Here is a 17901-nt window from a genome sequence, read left to right as displayed (position 1 = left end):
GATACAAACCTAAATTAGACATAAATATGTTAGCGACCAATGAAACATTGTCTACCACCTCCATATTCTCACCCTCTAAAGTGTGTGAAGCATCTCTAGCCGGAGGCTTAATGGCCACATAGGGTGCAGAACCCCCATTGGATTTGTTGCCATCATTTTGGTCGGAGGTATGTTGAGAGGTACTTGGTGGGAGGAACCGAGTCAGAGTGCAAGTAGGTGATGTGAATAACGAACATTGGAGGCTGTGAGAGACAAACAAGAGATTTAGTCTAGTGGGAAAAGACTCAAGGTATAAGTACACACCCCTGGCTGTAATATTAGACCTAGTATTTTGGCAACTGCCCATTTGCTCTTTTAACCTAATTGCATGGCACCTGCCAGGTCCTCATTTGGCTGGGTGTTTTGGCTTTCACAGCCACATTTTTGGGATTTTTGAAACTCAGCTATGTTTTCAGTCACAAATGTGTTTTCCACATTTGTCAGATGTTTTGATATGTTTTATTCCACAATTTTTGCCTCCAAAAGCAGAAATTCACAAAACACATCCTGTTTTGGTCACCTCCCCATGTTAGGCCTCCCACATCATTCCTACACTCTGCATTTTCACATTCAACGGCCCTCTGGGCATCCCAGGCCCCTTTCTTTCTTTTTTTTTTTTTTTTTTTCATCTTTCGTTATCATTAGGCAAACTCCTCATTAATAATATTCTTCACTTGTTTTACATGTACTATATTGTGTTCGTTCGGTTACGCTGATACGAGTGCAAAAGAAAGTGTTATCTCTTTGTCTCCTTCAACGCACTCTTGACCTCCGAGACACCAAACCATTATTGGCATATCTTGGCACGTGATTGTTGTGTTTCCCAACATTTTTGTCGGCCCGAAGTTCCATGATATCACTTCGTCATCCACCGTGCTGCGGATTACATGAGGACAATACCCATCTTTTCCGCCAGTGTTCTTTTCTCCCTCGCAAAGATGGTCGCCGAAATACAAAGCATCTGCACTCAGGTCAAATCCTCGTTTCCGGTACTTCATCAACACGTAGACGGTACGCATATGGGTCTTGTTTTGGAGATATAAACGCGGGTTGATCATGCTTTTGTTGGCAGCCGTCCAACGGGGATACAAGCAGACGATGGAGCGCGCGGTGATGTAGTTCATAACGGCGGTTGAGTGAAACTCGAGAATGGGAGCAAGTGTGCAGCTCCAGTCGCTGACGATGACGTCCACTTGTTTTTGACCGTTTTGCAATTTGTAGATCTTTGTGATTGCAGTAGACTCGTATTCCGTCTTCCTCGGGACCTCCAGTTTCTTCTCGTATCTCTCTTTTTCAACAAAATGTTTCAACACCTCATCCTCAAACTTCTCTGTGGTGTACACATCCAAGTCTCGCACCACGATAGCTCGGCGTTTTGGTTGTACAAGGCTCAGCGCACTTGATCCCGATATTACAGTTCCGGTGCGATCCAGCAATTCAATCAAAGCATTTGTGTCGTCGACGAAACGCATGAATAGTTTTGTACGTCGCATTGCCATGTAATACGCGATACCGTCTTGATTCTGCCTTCTTGTTTTTGCGAACGTGATTAGGTCGGGGAGAGGCATTTCTTCCAAGATATTGGATTGTAGTTCTGCGCTGAGTATTCCGATGAAGCCATTTCCGTTATCAAGTTGCATTTTTTGACTGCCCTTTTTTTTTCTTTCAGACAATTTGACGTGAGGGTTGGGATCAACGAGGTTCAGGATTGTGAATTGCGTCAATAACCGCCCTTTCTTTTTATCAGTTCGTTGTATTTCATCCTTAACAAGCTCCTGAATTCGGAGTTTCGAATAGTTCTCCTAATCGTATTTCCAGTATGTTCTCATCAATTAATCGATTGTATTGGCCAGGCATATGCCAAGCGATCTCATATATGTTCGCCAAGGCAGTCTCAATCTACCTCATTGACACCACGACCTCGAAAGCAAGTATTGCACAGATGATTCCTTCATATACTCAAATTGATTTTGTCACAATAATAAGTCGGTCTCAACATTTGAGCTCTTTTCGATTCGAAAGATTACCAGTCCATCACGATAATAGGTCCGCTGCTCAGCGCTTTCCATCTAGTTAGATGTGTTATCTTCTTCTTTGTTCGCAGCCGGTATTTTGGTCAATAAGCTGTTTGCATCGTCGCAGTGTGATTGATCTATTAGTAATTATTTTAGATTTGAACGTGTTTAACTCACCAATCAATGCACCTGATTACTGTCATATAATCTTGGTGGTTGAGGTCCGCGACATTATTTTCGTCGATTAATTTCAGCGCAAGGTAGGCGCACTTCATCGATCCATGCAGTAAATTGTCGAATATGACTATCATTTGGAAAGGTTTGTCGTCTTCGCCGCCTGCTTCCAAAGATATTCTGACTTCCTTCAATTGAGCTTCTTCCGTGAAGTACTTTCTTGCTGCGGATAGGATATTTCGATGAGTGAGCGGACTATCGTTCAGCTGAACTTCTACGAAGCCGTTGACAGGGGCGCTTGATACTAAGCATCCGGTGACAGTTTCTTTGGTGGACATGATGGTTGGTGTAGGTGCTATTCTAATAGTCATTGTTCGTTTAAATACTGTATGTCTTTCATTGCAGTAGGTTTTCGGTAGATGCAAAATCAATTCAGTTTGATTCCGAGTCTTCGGATGTCTCACTATCGGATGTTTTGATTTTGGATGATCCGTCCTATTACCGGTGACGTCAGTCGATTGTACCGTATCACCTTCGATTTTTAAGGGGCTCGGAAAAAGCCCGTGTTACATAAGTTGATTCTTCCACTGCCTTTCGTTTATTTCTAACATCTGTTTTCAATCACGTCCATGATGCCAGTCGTCAATTCTACACTTATCGACTATGTTCACTCCACTGAAAATCATATGTTTACACATGAGCCGGTTGTTTTGTTTATAATTTTAAATGCCATTACTAATTTCAATTTTACAAGGCTGGCCACACCTATCACCACGTTTTATTTTATGGTACTGGCTGTTCCGAAGCTGTCTTGACATACGTACCTCAAGATTCGGATGGATTAGTTCGCGCGCATATGTGGATCGGCGCTGGTCAACATGCCGTCAATCATAATATTTATCCTTCTATAATTTCTGTCCGTGGTTTTCCCGGATCTCCACATAGTGTCTTTCGCGATGCGTACAGTGTCATCTATCTCGCTCACAACAGTACACTACCCATCAATCAAGCTATCACTTCGGATTCAGCAGTCTTTCGCAACACGCAATGGTTCGGTGATGTGCTTGTCATCAAGCATATGGGATACGATTTACACTCATATAAATCCATGGGTTATGAAGAAAAGGGTTTAGTTGACGCGATTTTGACTTGGTATGTTTTCTCTCGTTTATCATGCGTTAGCTGGGTAATTGAATGGCGCGCTTTTTCAGTCTAGCGCATTCATGGTGGCTCGGTGAATGAAAGAATAGTCAATTAAACAGTATTGTTTTCAATTCATTATGTAGACAATATTAACTTACAATTGCGCAATGTAACATATGAGTCGCCTCTCGCTGGCCTCTTGTATTGGATCTCTCCTACTCTTGATATACCACCACAATGTCCTCCCCAATTCGTTGCAATCAAGGTCGAATGCGGGGGAGTTTGGTGCAAACTCTTCTCCATTTTTCACGATTACGACGTCTCCTCGTGGACTCCTATTTGGCCCGAAAATCTCCAGCAACACAGGGTGAAAGGGACGGTTTTCGCAGGCCATGCTCATGAAATAAATATGGTAATACCAATGAGTTATATGTTCACCTTTTGGGAACAGAACTAGCGGGGATTGAGGCTCTCCGGCGGGCAACAAGCGCTCTATAATTTGCAATGCCTCAATATTTGAGGTTGGTCGTGCTTGTTTGACAGGGATGATGTTGGCTAACAAAAGCAAAAGGCCTTGTGTTACACTTGTTGACAGTGTGATATCGCTCGCGATTTTGACCGAGACGCATCCAATGTCCGTTTCTTTTGATTTCATTTCTCTGCGTAACTTTTTGACGCGCTATGTTCGCAATTAGCATTTCAGTTGTTAGTTCCACAGGTTCGTCTCACCTTGACATTGACATTCCAGGTAGGATTTTTTTGTTGATGTCATCGCATATTTGTCGGTGTGTGTATTCACCACGTCGTCCAACATCAGCAATTGTGTTAAGAAGTTCAGACTTAGTGGGCAATGGTTCCATGATAGTTGGATAATTAGCAAACCCCTAATTGTCTATAAGTCTGGCCCGCCACGCTGATTGATAATCATTGTCAATGACATCATTTGATTACATAATACATTGCTCATGAATTCGGTTGACATTTCACAAGCGATAGGGCCACCGGACGGTGGTAAAGCCCACTACCTACATTTTAATTTTGTTTCATTCTATCTCTTGTAATATATTCTGTGCACGTGAACGATTGTATTGTTAAGGTCCATTGCTACTGAATTCAACCTTAATCGCTCCGCAAAAATCCGTGTATAAGTCCAATTATGAGTATGTGTTCTTTCTTATCTGTATTGTAGTAGTGAGCTGTATCCGTTCTTCTCAATGGTGTTGTCGTGAGCATGTAATTCATTGCTTTTCAAAAAGTGATCGATCACGGACTATGTAGTCTCTTTAACAGCGTTCTATTGGGAACCCGGGTAGGTCGCGCCGCAGTTTCTTACTGTGTTCTCCCATTGATAGTCGCAATCGCTTGACAAATTCACTCGAGGCCCATATAAATACACGTGTTCATGTCATAACATCAAAACATTTCTGCCCTTTGCCATTACGAGGAAGAGAGTTGATAGACTGATGGTCAGACTGTACAGTTCTCTGTCATCCGTGCAATCAATTTCCTTCCTCTCACTATGACCATCGCTATCCCAGAACAATCCTCATACATGGCTCAAATTCGTCGTCTCACACGTTTCACCGTGTTGCATCGGCACTGGCAGCCAAAGGCAGGTCTTTATCAGCCAGGAATTTGAATGTTAATGATAATACATTTTTGTTGCTCTTCTGCCTGAAAGCAGCTTACCCGTGTTGTAAGTATCCCCATGCTATGTATCTGTTGGATGATAAGACGCTGACGACTGATTTCCAGCGCATCCTGGAGTTGAATTTGATGGAGAGGCAAATGCGTGCGGGTATGCGTTCAGTCTGATATATTGCCTTGCAGTGTTAGCAGGCGCGATGGTGCGACAATACAAACGACGAACGGCACGGTGTCATCGAAGATCCATTGCTACTGAACCCGTCCTCGTTTCACCTATCATGTCTCATAATCCCTTCGCACAATTCTCCAAAATGAGATGTGAATGATCTGTTGGGACGTTTCCTGGCCTCTTGAGCTACTACTCGAATCACGTTGATTGATTCACAAAAGACTGCGCGAATTGTTACGTCATTTGCGACATTCTCTATATCGTCTTTGCCAATGAGATGACGTATAGTGAAGAAGTGAGATGTCTTACTATTCAATTGTGTAGGTTTATCAATTAAGTCACTTGCCAGGCATGACACCGTACTTGTAGGTGGGATTTGTGGCATCAGGCCTTTGTAGATCGTGCAGCCAGTGGAATTTATGATTCTCTCACAGAACAAGTCTTAGCTATTGGTGCGACGAAACAAACGACGAACGGCACAGTGTCATTGGAGATTGAGTGGGGTACAAAATGAGCGGTAGTACAAAACAGAGGGTGTGAATACTAGTAGTAGAGGGAGTTTGGCTAAGAGGGAGAGAAGAAGGCTACACATGTATATCAAGAATGTGTCGTCTCCTTGTACAGTCATTTATATATATAAATTTTATCCGCAGAACAAGCGGTTTTGAATTGTAGTCATCGAAGAGTCTTCGGATGTTGTGTTGAATTCTTTTATGCGATGTCAATATTATTAAGACGGTGATTTTATTTCCACAGAAACGCCCTCGTAGCGTATTCGTTGTGAATAAAAGGTAGTCAGTGATTCAGTTCGTACAGATACATTGTCATTTTCCCCCATGTCATCGTGTTCATTTCATATGCGCTTTTTGGGAGCCTTGGAAGGGACCATATTCTTCACGATATGGGTCTTTCATGACAACCAGGACGTACGTTTGCTGGATGTTTGTTTTGAGTAATCCAATCAGAACGTGCAAAACAATCGTACTGCAAAAAGGTACCTAGTTAACCGATCACGCGATACAATAGTAGGTCTTTATATTCTTTATATGTCCTTGGAGAGCAGGGTAGTTCTTTTCAGTGAGTGAGGTCCTGATTCATTATGCTTTCGCATAACGCTCCCAATCTGGATGTAAAGGATCGGTGAGGTCTTTTTGTGGCTTCCTCAGCTACCAACCTAATGACTTTCACGGACTCGCAAAACGTGGCGTAGACCGTGATGTCGTTGGCAACACTTTCGATCGTGTCTATGCAAATCAGCATGGCTGACAGTTAATGGATTTCACAGACTCACTTTCGAGTTCGATTGGTCTGTTGATCAAGTCTGCGGATAAGCAAGAAACCGTACATGTTTCTGGAATTTGTGGTGCCGATGCCATTCCCGTCAAGAGATCTGCCGCGGTGTCGACATGGAACGTGGGGATCCCATGATCATCCTGAGTTACTGAAAAGTGTTAAGTTGATTAATCCCCTCGTTGATTGACGTTCTCACCAAAAATAAAAGCGCCCTCGCCTTCGAAAATTTGCAGCAAATTGTTAATGGCGGCGTGCATTATCAGTTGCCAGTTTATTAGTTTTAGGGGAGCTCGTTTAAATGAGGGATCAAACTCGCATGTGATTAATATTGGCTAAGAGGGGCTTTGGGTGCACAGTTTTCAGACATTCAACACGAATTCGGTCGACATTTCATTACACGAATCACAGACGTTGCGAGAAAACTACATCGATTTATGTTAAATCGCTAACCCATCAATTGGACTGATACCTTGAGTGTCTTCCTCAGGCATTTCTCCGACATCCAAGAGCGAGATAGCAATCATCTCATACTGTGCACGTGAGTGCCATTTATCTTCTTGCTTCTTAGAATACTTCGTCATCTTCATCTCCAGGAGTATTAAATCTCCAGGTTTGAGATCTGCGAGATTCCACAAAAGCCGTTCACTGTACGTCTTTAAAGAACCTTCAGCTCTGGCATCGTAGACCGAATCGAATAGCATAGCCTTCATTTTTTTAGTGTCGGCATAACAATGAGGTCCAATTCACTCACTTCTGAACCGGCATCGCTATTCTTGGCATATTGCCACTTGATTGCTCGAATGACTTGTGTTGCCTGTTGATTAACGCCTGTTTATTTATCAGTTTAGTGAGATTGATCAGCATGAATAATTACTCAATGCAGGGCTCGACATCTTGGCTACCAACAATGCGCTTTGCTGCGCCAATGTTTTAGAGAGCGGCATAATCGTTATCGAAGCCTGTCTCTCTGGATTACCAAATTTCGTAAACCACATCTTGGAGATCTTTCCGACAACCCAGATAGTTAACGGTTCTCCGTTCGCAGGATTGCATAAGATTTTACTGCGATCATTTACCGGTTTGTATTGTCCCCATGTGGCTGTTGGCAGTAATTTGCCTAACACATATACGTTAGCAGTCGAATTGGTGTATTCCGACAGTTTGCGTAGCCGGCTATGTGGGGTGATAAATATGAATGACGTATTTAAATTAGAAGTAACACATACTCAATCAATGCGTCATCGTACTCTGATACTTCGGTATCTTCCATCAAACACTTTGTGGGGTTTGGAAGCACCGAGCGCACGGTTTGAGTAGGTTGACTAGTCCCTGTTCCTCGCTTGGTGGTTGTAGTTGAACTCTCAGCTGTACCAGTCTCGCGGACAATTGATGTAACGTCCGCTCTATTTACAATTAATGTTTTGTTTATCGGTCCAAAGTATTACTCACTCGTTTGTTTTATCGGTATTCTGATTGGTAGCGACATCCTTCGAAGTGGCAACGTCGTTTTCGACATCCCCTATTTCATACATTTCCGCACAAAGGTGTTAGTTATTGGAGACAATATCGTTAAATACGTACCTGCGTTTGATAGCCTTGTCCTTTTGTGCGGTCGCGTGTCGACATTGTTGTCGTGGTCAGGCGGCGAATCGTTTTTCGTTTTCGTCATGATCTGGTAAGTAAGGAGAACAACGTTATAAGACCCTATCGTTTTCAAAGTTTATAGTGCTTAAAATACAAATAAACAATTGCAAATGTCAATACATAACAATTCAATACGCTTCCTGTTTATTCTTTGTCAAAAATGAGTGTCGTATGGGTTTTCTTAATTGCTCTGTCTTGTGGAGGAGGGGTAGATGTATGTTTTCTCTCGTTCATCTTGTCATCCTAGGGAGAATTATGAGCGTTAAGTAATTTTTAAATTTTGAATATGCTTACGAGTTTCATGTGTTGAACATAGTCTGCTGGTATCAGACGAACGATATGTGTGCAGGTCAGAAAACACTTGAGAGTTGTTCCCCTGTGTCGATCTCTGCTCACGACGAAGTCCAGTTCTGCCCCAACATCTACGAAATCTCCTTCTGATAAGAGAACAGAATCCATTGGAAGTATTTTTCCCGATCCTGTCAAGTTGGCAGTCATCAACGGACACGCCACGTTCCAAAGGTCTTGAACATGTTTATATTTTCCTTCCGGATCCTGCGCTTCTGTGAGCACAGCTTCTTTGCATTTTTGTGGTTTATCGCGCTGTTCTCGCATTGTCAATTCACGTTTCCTTAATCTCAACATACTCACTTTAGTAAATGCGCACTTTTGTAATTAGGTATCTCTTGCATTGTTAAATGTAACCTTCGGCTGACATAATCACAAGCGAGATTAAGTGCGCGGATTGTCGCCTGCCAGGCATCTGAGTGTCCTCCTGACGAAATGTTGACATATTGCACTGCACGCGTGACCTCGGATTCATGACTATATCAATTCAATTTACATTCAGAGCGTAAAGACACTCTGATACTCACCCGGACCAATTTCCGAATCTATCAATATGAAATTGTCGTAAAAGACCTTGTAGATGAATAGCCACAGGATACACTTCCCCTGGTTTGGCGTCCAATAAGTTTTTGTAGATGAGAATGCGGTCTCTCGATTTATCTGGTCGCGCGCGATCCTGATATACGTCAGCCCATTTTGCTAGAGTCTGTAACGAATAGGGGAACAGCTCCCATGAATCGAATTGGTCGTTGCCTTGCATTCTCCGAACTTCTTTCTTCATCGGCTCAGGCCATAAGTCAAATGTCATTGTATCGTCAGATGCTGTTCGAAGGCATGTTAACGCAATGTTTTAAAATATAACATTACTCACCGGTTAAAAATGACATGACAATATAAGAAAGACAACAGGATGAATTAACGACACATCGCGTTTCTTGATCTATCGGTGTGAGACATTGGATTACATGTACGTCATAAACTAAGCACAATCTTACTCACGTGACATTTTTTTTTGACGCAATGATGACAGCATGTGTGATGCGTATTGTGTGCAAGTTTATTCCAATGACGCAGATAAGATTATCCGATGTCATCATGTTATAGGCTTTGGTGTATGGTCACGGGGGGGGAAGAATATTTCAAGTCGCAATTCATCGTATGTCCAATTGTTTTGAGATTAATCAAACCTCAACAATTCGCGAAGCAAAGGACATTGCATCATACCTCACATATCCCAACCTAGCGTCAAATTTTGCAAAACATAAAAGTCAAAAATGCAACATGAGAACGGAAACGAGTTCATTGGAATACTCAGCGCAGAACTACCATCCAATATCTTGGAAGAAACACCTCTCCCTGATCTAATTACGCTCGCATAAATAAGAAGGCATAATGAAGACGAGCAACCCGTTGAACCTTTAAACGACGCGCTGAGTGATCTTGTGCAAAGGGTACGGGCAAAATAGCATGAGAAAAATCATGCCTAGCCACACGCAAATGCTTAAACACAATAAGATTCGGGGCACATGCACAAGTGCAGTCATGCACACGTAACAAGTCCCGTACGTGGTCCTTCAAATCGACCGACATGACACGAACGGAATGAAATCGTGCAATTTCAGCATACTGCTCACGACTAAATACAGAAAAGTTGTCACGCACAGGAACAGTAATAACGGGATCCAGTACGCTGAGTCTTGTACAACCCAAGCGTCAAGTTATCGTTGTGCGAAATTAGATGCTGCGTCAGATGAGGGATGGTTAGTGTCGTAATATCTTAAGAAGTAAGAACTGAAAGAGAAATCAGAGACGATGTTCCACAGTCAGGATGGAAATTTGAGGAGAGAGTCGAGCATGATGTAGAAGGACAGACAGACCTCTTAAATCGCGAGACTGTGAGTTTTTGAGATCAACTGCTACGTATTGTATTCGCACCTTGCATCAACGAGGATACGTGTAGCATCTAGGTACACTTCCTGGTGCTGAGAATCTTTCCGAAGGAGAGTGTGAAGAAAACTGTCTTGAAAATCTACGTGCGTTACATGGACATCCGCCCCGTGGTGAATCAGCAATGAAAGGACGTTGGAGTCAACATTCTGCCGTTCCGACATCCCATCTAAGACCCGATATGACACTGACGAGTGGTGTCTTTCCCTCCAAAATTGCGCATTGAAGCACGTGATTCCAATGCTCCCGATGTTCTCGCAGATGCCTGTATACCATCCACTTAGGTTCGAAATGGATGAGAATGTCACAGATATTATGGGCATCGGCAAGCCAAATCTGCCAGGGATTGAAAAAAAGCCACTCCGCAATTCCAAGGATGAGTTCTATCGGGAACCCGGATTGGTCACGCCGCAATTTCTGCCTGTGTTCTCCCATTGACAGTCGCAATCGCTTGACAAATTCACTCGACAGCATTACATACATTCCATCGATAGCTAAAGCGCTCTAACACCGTTCTATTGGGAACCCGGGTAGGTCGCGCCGCAGTTTCCTCCTGTTTTTCTATAAATACTCATGCATTCGTGTCACAACATCAAAACATTTCTGCCCTCGCTAGAGAGCAATCACATTCGGCTGATATACATTTTTTGGCTTATACTACATCTGCATGTCATTCTCAGGAAGAGAGCTGATAGTCTGATGGTCAGAGTGGACAGTTCTCTGTCATTTGGGCAATCAATTCCCTTCCTCATCAATACCGACTCATACTATGTATCTTCCGCTTTGGCCTTATGCACCTGGTAGCAGTCGTAAGTACTCTCACTATGACCGTCGCTATCTCACAGCACTCCTCATACATGGCTCCAATTTGTTTTCGCACACGTTTCACCGTGTTGCATCGGCACTGGCAGCCAAATGCAGGTCTTTTTCGCTCAAGCCTTTTGACAGTGCTAACCAAACCTTATTGGACATGTTCTTAGGCAGCCTAGCGTTGACTTTCAAGTTCAGACATCGGCAAATGACCTCGTGCCCTATCTTCAGGCTGCTGAGTATGATATCGTCATTGGCCACTCAATCGGTGGGCTCGTAGTAATATCGCTTCTCAAGTTCCTGTCAAAAACAAGGCTTACTCCAATGGTTCTCGTCGACTTACTTGTGGAGTTGACAGCAGATGAGATAGCGCATCGGAAAGATGCCACAACTAACCTCACTGCAGAAGATTATATGGCATTGAATTTTCTATGGACGAAAAAAGATGCCATTTGGAGAGTGTTGGGGACCCGTATTGGCAGGGTTAATCATGATTATCACATAGCATCAGTGTTTGCTAGTAGCGCTCCAGAATCAACGGTGCTGCGTTTCTGGTCCCGCATCCGCGACTTGGTGATGCTTCGATTTAGCGGCGTTTGAATGGCATGGCAAACACGTGCAACATTGTTTGGTATAACGTAGCACAAATGATTGGGACATGTATCCAATAGTCGCGAGCCTGATGCAAAATGTGCGGTTCAACATATCGGTATAGGTTGAAAATGTCATTTAATCTGTTGTGCTGGCGTGAATATATTATGGAAGCTGGCGGTAAAATCCGCACTGGTCCTAACCACACGCACGGTGAAATCCGGAAGACGGATTATTGATAGCACAATGTCACATGAATTGAAATCAGTTGATTTTGAAGAGTGTCATTGAATCTGTTGTACTGCCGTGAATATATCATGGAAGCTGACGACGGAAAAGTCTTCAGCTTACTTTGAGTGGCCGTCGGACGCCCGCACTGGTCCTAACCATGTTTTCGGATGAAACATTGTCCGGCCAAACTACTGCAGTTCCTAACTTCTGTGCTTCGAAGACTCAGATTGTTCAAATTATGACCCGGCATGACACATAACGCTATCAACACCCATCGACATTTATCTCTGTACTCACCTCTGCGTATTTGAATTCTTGGGTGAGCTGTAAATAAAAATAAGTGACTGTTTACGATACAGTCGGATAGACAGCATGAGGCATGGCTCGGCCCAAACATCTGTACGAGTCGGTTGATATGTTGTAGTGCCGCGCTCGAATGCGGAATGGAGCTTCTGAATTGATTGCACTGCATATCAATAGTACATTCAATCACTGATCAGAAGTTATCTAAACCGAGACACCACCAAGGCTGTATCCGACATTGTACCCGATACGGTGGCTAAAATTTTTTTCATTCCAAGCGACGTTGAAAGTGAATTGCATGTGTTTAATGGTGCCGAAACGGGCGTTCTGGGAAGCTTCTCGGGAGCGTTCACGTTAGACTGCTCGTTGACGAATGAGGGCAGTGGAAGCATTACGTTTGAAGTCGGGAGCTTCGAGAAATTCACTAATGTGGCCCATTTCCATGGACGTGTACACCACCGAGAAGTTTGAGGATGAGGTGTCGCGATGACATTGATAAGTGCGAACAAAAGCCTCAGCGTGGAAATAAATCACGTGATCATGGTGAATTCATCTCTCCATCAAATCATGGCAATCAGATCGTTTGTCGGCTTAGTTATGATGCATTTTGAACTTGTCTCGTGTATCCGCTGCAATTACACTTAATCGGTTTAATTCTTCCCGTGCATCACCTTGTAAGTCAGCATTTAAAGTCTTTGACGAAAACCATCTAAGGATTGCTATGTTGCTCAATCTAGGTGCTCGCGACAACATTACATAAATGCTTTGCAGAGAACGTGCGCATGTCAAATCAAAAATCACTTTTGGTAGGGAGCTTCCTTGTACCTTATAATCTGTGAAAGCCCACGCAGGTAAGATGGGTAATTGCGTACGTCGAATGTTAATCGTTTTCACACCCGTCGAATACTTATAACTAGTTATGACAGGTAAAATAGGCACTACTCCGCTTTCAAGACCTGGTATATGCATCGCACTCTCAGGTATATTAACCAATGCGCATGCCGCATACCAGTTTCCATTGATAACTTCGTAAGTCACAGATTGTAATATTCCTTTGCTTCCATTCACAATTTTACAAGAGGTCGCGACATTTTCTGTTATCATTACAGGCATTCCCGGAATCAACGGGAGTTCACCGATAGCGTCGTTAGTATATGTACTTGCTATTTTCCACATTCGTTTTTGTTGCTCTGATGTGACATCCATTCCAGCGATTTTGTCTCGCGCAAAATATACTTCATAATGTTGGTTGCATTCGTTTGCGAACGAACGAGCCTTTGATTCGTTGATCGCGTCTCTTAAAATTTTTTTGGTAACGATGATCGGTGCGTCTTTGAATCCATTATATTCATTAGGAGAAGTCTTTTTATTTCGCTTAGCAGTCGAGATTTTAACACTTCATAGTCACTAGGTTGTCCGGTATTCAATGCTACTTTTCGTGCTTTACCTACACGTATCCTGTTCAGCATTTCCACAAATGGTGCGTCATCTTTGGCCCTCCAATTCTGCTTTAGCTCGACGACTGTGTTTATCTGCCGCCACAGAAAAGCGCCATGTAAAGCAGACTGTCCTTTGATTGTTTGCATTGTAGCAGGCGCCAGTCTTTTCACTAATTTGTAACTATACAACGCATTGGACTTTGGCGGATGCAACTGCCCAAAATCACCGCTAAATATGACATTGACATTTCCAAACGGTTTGTCGCGTGTTGATTCATCCCAAGATTTGGCTTGACTGATGCGCTGAGATACTTGACTAAGTAGTTCCGCTGCCATCAGTGAAGCTTCATCCAGAATGAGATATTCTACTGTTCTCCACACGAATTCTAAATCGTTTTGGTTGATAGGTGCTTGTCGTTTTGGCAAAAACATGAGTGCATGTATTGTATAACCATCTATTAGCACTGCAGCACTGCCTGTAGGGGCGCTTAACGTCAATTTTTCAGGTGCACCACAACGACGAAACATCTCCACTATCGCATGGATAACATGACTTTTGCCTGACCCTCCAATACCTGTGATAAACATGAGTAGTTGTTTTACCTCTTCTCGCATGAAGTGTTCGCTGACTATCCTCAAACACATCTCTTGCTCTTCATTGTCGTCCAATTTGAATTCTGTAATGATCTCTTCCACAATGGCTTGTTTTTCTTGATATGAAATCTCCGGTTTGTGATATATAGATGTAATCTCAGCTTCATCCTGCATGCGTTGAAATGTTACTGCAGGATCAATTTCTTCTTGTGCAAGCCGCGCACGCTTGACTTCCGCATCTGCACTGCCAACATCAATCGGCCTTTTTCGTTTTTTCGCTGCTTTCATAAGAGATACAAACTCAGGCAATCTTCCCTGTTTATTGTTGCTAACAAGGTGAGTTGCAGTGTCTATAACAGTCGGCTCTGTTTGAACTGACGTTTCCGTGGCAGTGAATAAACCTCCATCTAATGCTGCTCTTAAGCAAGTTTGGACATCGCGCGTATCTGTGTGATTTTGTCGAGGTACATCTTCAGCAGAAAGTTCATCGTCAATCTTGTCACTTACATTTAACGCAGTATCAGCAAATAACGCCTCATCAAATGCGCTCATATCCACTTGGGTTTCGAGGCTTCGTTCGGTACCATAAATGTGCGGTTTAGCGCATTCTTCTCGCACTAAAACAGCATGCGCATCTCTAGCATCTTTACATTCATTCTCAACATTCATGTTCTTAATAATTGCCAACAATCTCGACGGAAAAGTTTCTTTTTCGAACGCGTCTACCCAACTTTCGACGTCTGACTTTAAGTCTGAGAACTCTCGCCACGGTTTAAACAACAACATCATCGCTCGACAATGCAATTCATTTTCCTCTTCAGATTGATCTGGGCGAGGTAAGGCATCACCCAACAATAAGGGAACCACTTTCTTGCTGCGCAAACGAAGCATGTGTGTTGAAAACTGTGCATGTTGTGGTGCGAATGTTGCCCTTGGGAGCATCTTTGATTTTTTTTTGGGCGTAATATCGTTGGAAATATCGTCATCTGATTCGACATCAATTTCATCGTCATTTTTATCCACAACCTCTGCTTTAATTTTCATAGTACTTTCTACAAATTCCCATAAACACAGACGTGAAAAGGAATTTTCCAATGGCCTCAAGGCGTAATCCATGAAATCACTCGAGAACTCGCATTTCGATGAAGAAATGTTGACGGTGACTTGGTCTTCACGTTCTATGCTATCTCCTCCATTTTCACTGTTATTGTCGCCTTCGTTGTTTGTCAACGCAAGATCATCGAATTTTTCTATCGCTTGCATAAAATCATACCATTTAAAAGCTTGAAAAATATGGCTACTGTAATGATCGCCTCCTCCAACTAAATAGCTCATGACTTGCTGGTGAGACATTTCTTGTTTGCCCATCATAGCGTTCACCGATTTAGTTATTAAATTTCTTTCTCCCTTTTCAACTGACGCACATCCTTCCAATTCTTCCTTAGCTTCAAACATCTTTGTCGCATAATCTAATGCTTGCAGACCAACGTGCAATGGCAAGTCGCTCTTTGTGATGTATTCTGTTGTATAAAACACGGTTGCCTTGGCAGCTTCACCAGAACCAATATATTGTGAGTCCGTGTTGCATTGCATTAAAAACAGAATCAAATCCGTAAAGTTATTGACACGTGCTCTCCAACGTCTCAATTCTATAGAACCGGTTTCGGGATCCAGAGTGGTTACATCATGAATTGATCCGTCAATACGCATTCTGCACGTCGCATCTCCTCATTGCTCAAAATTTTTGACATGCTTGAAGCAAGTGTCATTATGCACATGCCAATTGCATTCAACAGCTAAACGAGTGAGAAACTCTGTGAATTCATGTCGAAACGAATCCTCATCCATTTCACTCACAAGCGGAGGTTTTTCCAATCGAGGATCCATATCCCCTTCCTTACGCTTAGGTTTCTTAACTTGATCGGAGTGCGTCTCCGCTACCGGACCGATGTCACAAGGTAATTCACAACTTATTATGCTCTCCAGCCATTGAAACATTTTATTACTAAATCTGTCCTCAGTTGCCATGCGATCGCGCAGCACCTGGGGACTGGGATTTCCTTTGATCCATAATAAAAAATGACAATGCAGAGTACCTCTTCCTTGCGCTTCTACCATACCATAAAACACCTTACAATGCCCAAAAATACCTGGACCATGTTTGTAACGCAATATGATGTCGACAAATGCTCGGATTTGCAAATCGAAAGCAATTGCTGCAGCATCAGGACGACTAGCAACTATTTTGGCTCTAGCAAACGATGTCATCATAGACCACTCTTCAAGCTCTATTCCCACAACAATAGGTATCATGCTACTCGTAAGGTCATGAGGGTTAACCGTGACAAACAATGCAGGCGTACTGAATCTCTTCATCAACGAACGGATCTCATTTCTGCGGCACAACTTATATCCTGCACTCCCCTTCAACGACTTCGTAGATGCATGTAATCGCCTTAAAATTCGAGCAGCTTTCTTTTCCTGGGTCGTCGAAGGTTTTGCATTGACAGAACGCGTCCATTTCTCAGCCAAATTAGTAAGTGAAGGAGCAACATCCTTTAAGTCTTGCGCTAAATCATGCTGCATGGACGAACTAATGCGAAAAGTGGTATTCCTGCTAACCTCTTTCTTTTGTATCATATTCCAACAGATGAACGCGAAATTTTGATCGTTTACGAAAGGCGAATTATCTTGACGAAGCAAATTTTTGACTTGAGCTTCCATTGTTAAATATTGTTGTACTGTTCGCCCTGTGTGATTAAATCCACCAATATCCCAGGGATCTAAGTGCGGGAATAGAAAAGACATCAAGCCTGGATCATTATCAGAAAGAAAGCGAGAGCCTGCCTTAGACAAAATAAATCTATTATGATCTAAGACATATGCCAACGCATGCAGTTTCATTTTCTCTTTGCTAGTTGATGAATGATCGCCCTTAGTAAAACCGACGGCTTCAATAACGATATCACCTGCGTCCGCATCTTGTGGAGGATCTAAATCTCGAGGCTCCATACCAGACATTTCGCTCATCTCATTATCCATAGGCAAATGACATATATCCAATGCTTGCAGCACACTAGAATCTAAATCGGCATCGCATTCATCAAATAAATTATCCATATTTTCTTGACTATACAAAACACCACATTGCTGATACCACAGATTATTAGCCAGCAAAAAATCAATCAATACTTTCACTGTCGACTTCGTGACAAGTACAGGATGCATTTGCTTGACAGTGTCACGTGAAGGCTTTTGCGCATGACCAGCGAAAATCACGCACATCGCATCATATAATTCACTGCGACTAGGCGGCAACATATTATGGAGCTGTGTGGTATCTTGCGGCCTAATAGCGACATTACCACGATTATATCGTTGAGAACCTTCCTCTCCCATCCAATAACCGGACGGCTTATATGCATAAAAATGCGTAATCTGAGATGCGCGTGCACGACTAACGAGCATTAAATCATAAACAGATGCTCGCGAAAACGCTGTTTGAACATCAAAC

The 17901-nt window shown here is 42.8% G+C and overlaps 8 protein-coding genes across 8 annotated transcripts; 1 reads left to right on the top strand and 7 right to left on the bottom strand.

Annotated features, from left to right (window-relative positions):
* Positions 1-746: 746 nt before the first annotated feature.
* Positions 747-1679, bottom strand: DEU56DRAFT_754131 (uncharacterized protein; the record flags this gene model as incomplete). The annotated part of the gene is made up of 1 exon (XM_041349777.1): positions 747-1679. The coding sequence occupies one exon, from the start codon at positions 1677-1679 to the stop codon at positions 747-749; it is 933 nt and encodes a 310-aa protein (XP_041211096.1).
* Positions 1680-2108: 429 nt separating this feature from the next.
* On the bottom strand, positions 2109-2566 carry DEU56DRAFT_754130 (uncharacterized protein; the record flags this gene model as incomplete). Its single annotated transcript, XM_041349776.1, has 2 exons — positions 2109-2163; positions 2232-2566. The coding sequence occupies 2 exons, from the start codon at positions 2564-2566 to the stop codon at positions 2109-2111; spliced, it is 390 nt and encodes a 129-aa protein (XP_041211095.1).
* Positions 2567-6035: 3469 nt separating this feature from the next.
* DEU56DRAFT_754129 (uncharacterized protein) lies at positions 6036-9359 on the bottom strand (the record flags this gene model as incomplete). The annotated part of the gene is made up of 13 exons (XM_041349775.1): positions 6036-6171; positions 6362-6431; positions 6479-6628; positions 6950-7184; positions 7232-7308; positions 7355-7653; positions 7707-7883; positions 7930-7999; positions 8062-8152; positions 8521-8755; positions 8776-8949; positions 9000-9294; positions 9344-9359. 13 exons carry the CDS (start codon positions 9357-9359, stop codon positions 6036-6038), a joined length of 2025 nt encoding a protein of 674 aa, XP_041211094.1.
* A 2014-nt stretch (positions 9360-11373) lies between these two features.
* Positions 11374-11829, top strand: DEU56DRAFT_732336 (uncharacterized protein; the record flags this gene model as incomplete). The annotated part of the gene is made up of 1 exon (XM_041348264.1): positions 11374-11829. A coding segment is annotated over one exon (456 nt), but the record flags the coding sequence as incomplete, so codon positions are not given.
* Positions 11830-12945: 1116 nt separating this feature from the next.
* On the bottom strand, positions 12946-13530 carry DEU56DRAFT_732276 (uncharacterized protein; the record flags this gene model as incomplete). The annotated part of the gene is made up of 1 exon (XM_041348261.1): positions 12946-13530. The coding sequence occupies one exon, from the start codon at positions 13528-13530 to the stop codon at positions 12946-12948; it is 585 nt and encodes a 194-aa protein (XP_041211092.1).
* A 680-nt stretch (positions 13531-14210) lies between these two features.
* On the bottom strand, positions 14211-14561 carry DEU56DRAFT_732122 (uncharacterized protein; the record flags this gene model as incomplete). The annotated part of the gene is made up of 1 exon (XM_041348253.1): positions 14211-14561. A coding segment is annotated over one exon (351 nt), but the record flags the coding sequence as incomplete, so codon positions are not given.
* Positions 14562-14999: 438 nt separating this feature from the next.
* On the bottom strand, positions 15000-15329 carry DEU56DRAFT_732367 (uncharacterized protein; the record flags this gene model as incomplete). The annotated part of the gene is made up of 1 exon (XM_041348268.1): positions 15000-15329. A coding segment is annotated over one exon (330 nt), but the record flags the coding sequence as incomplete, so codon positions are not given.
* A 1325-nt stretch (positions 15330-16654) lies between these two features.
* On the bottom strand, positions 16655-17855 carry DEU56DRAFT_870302 (uncharacterized protein; the record flags this gene model as incomplete). Its single annotated transcript, XM_041355619.1, has 7 exons — positions 16655-16675; positions 16728-16868; positions 16896-16910; positions 16941-16957; positions 16982-17128; positions 17156-17234; positions 17268-17855. 7 exons carry the CDS (start codon positions 17853-17855, stop codon positions 16655-16657), a joined length of 1008 nt encoding a protein of 335 aa, XP_041211089.1.
* Between the last annotated feature and the right edge of the window lie 46 nt (positions 17856-17901).

Source organism: Suillus clintonianus (genome assembly GCF_016758775.1).
Source record: "Suillus clintonianus strain FC179 chromosome Unknown DEU56scaffold_18, whole genome shotgun sequence".
In the NCBI taxonomy this organism is placed as follows: domain Eukaryota; kingdom Fungi; phylum Basidiomycota; class Agaricomycetes; order Boletales; family Suillaceae; genus Suillus; species Suillus clintonianus.
This window is presented reverse-complemented; position numbering and strand designations above follow the sequence as displayed.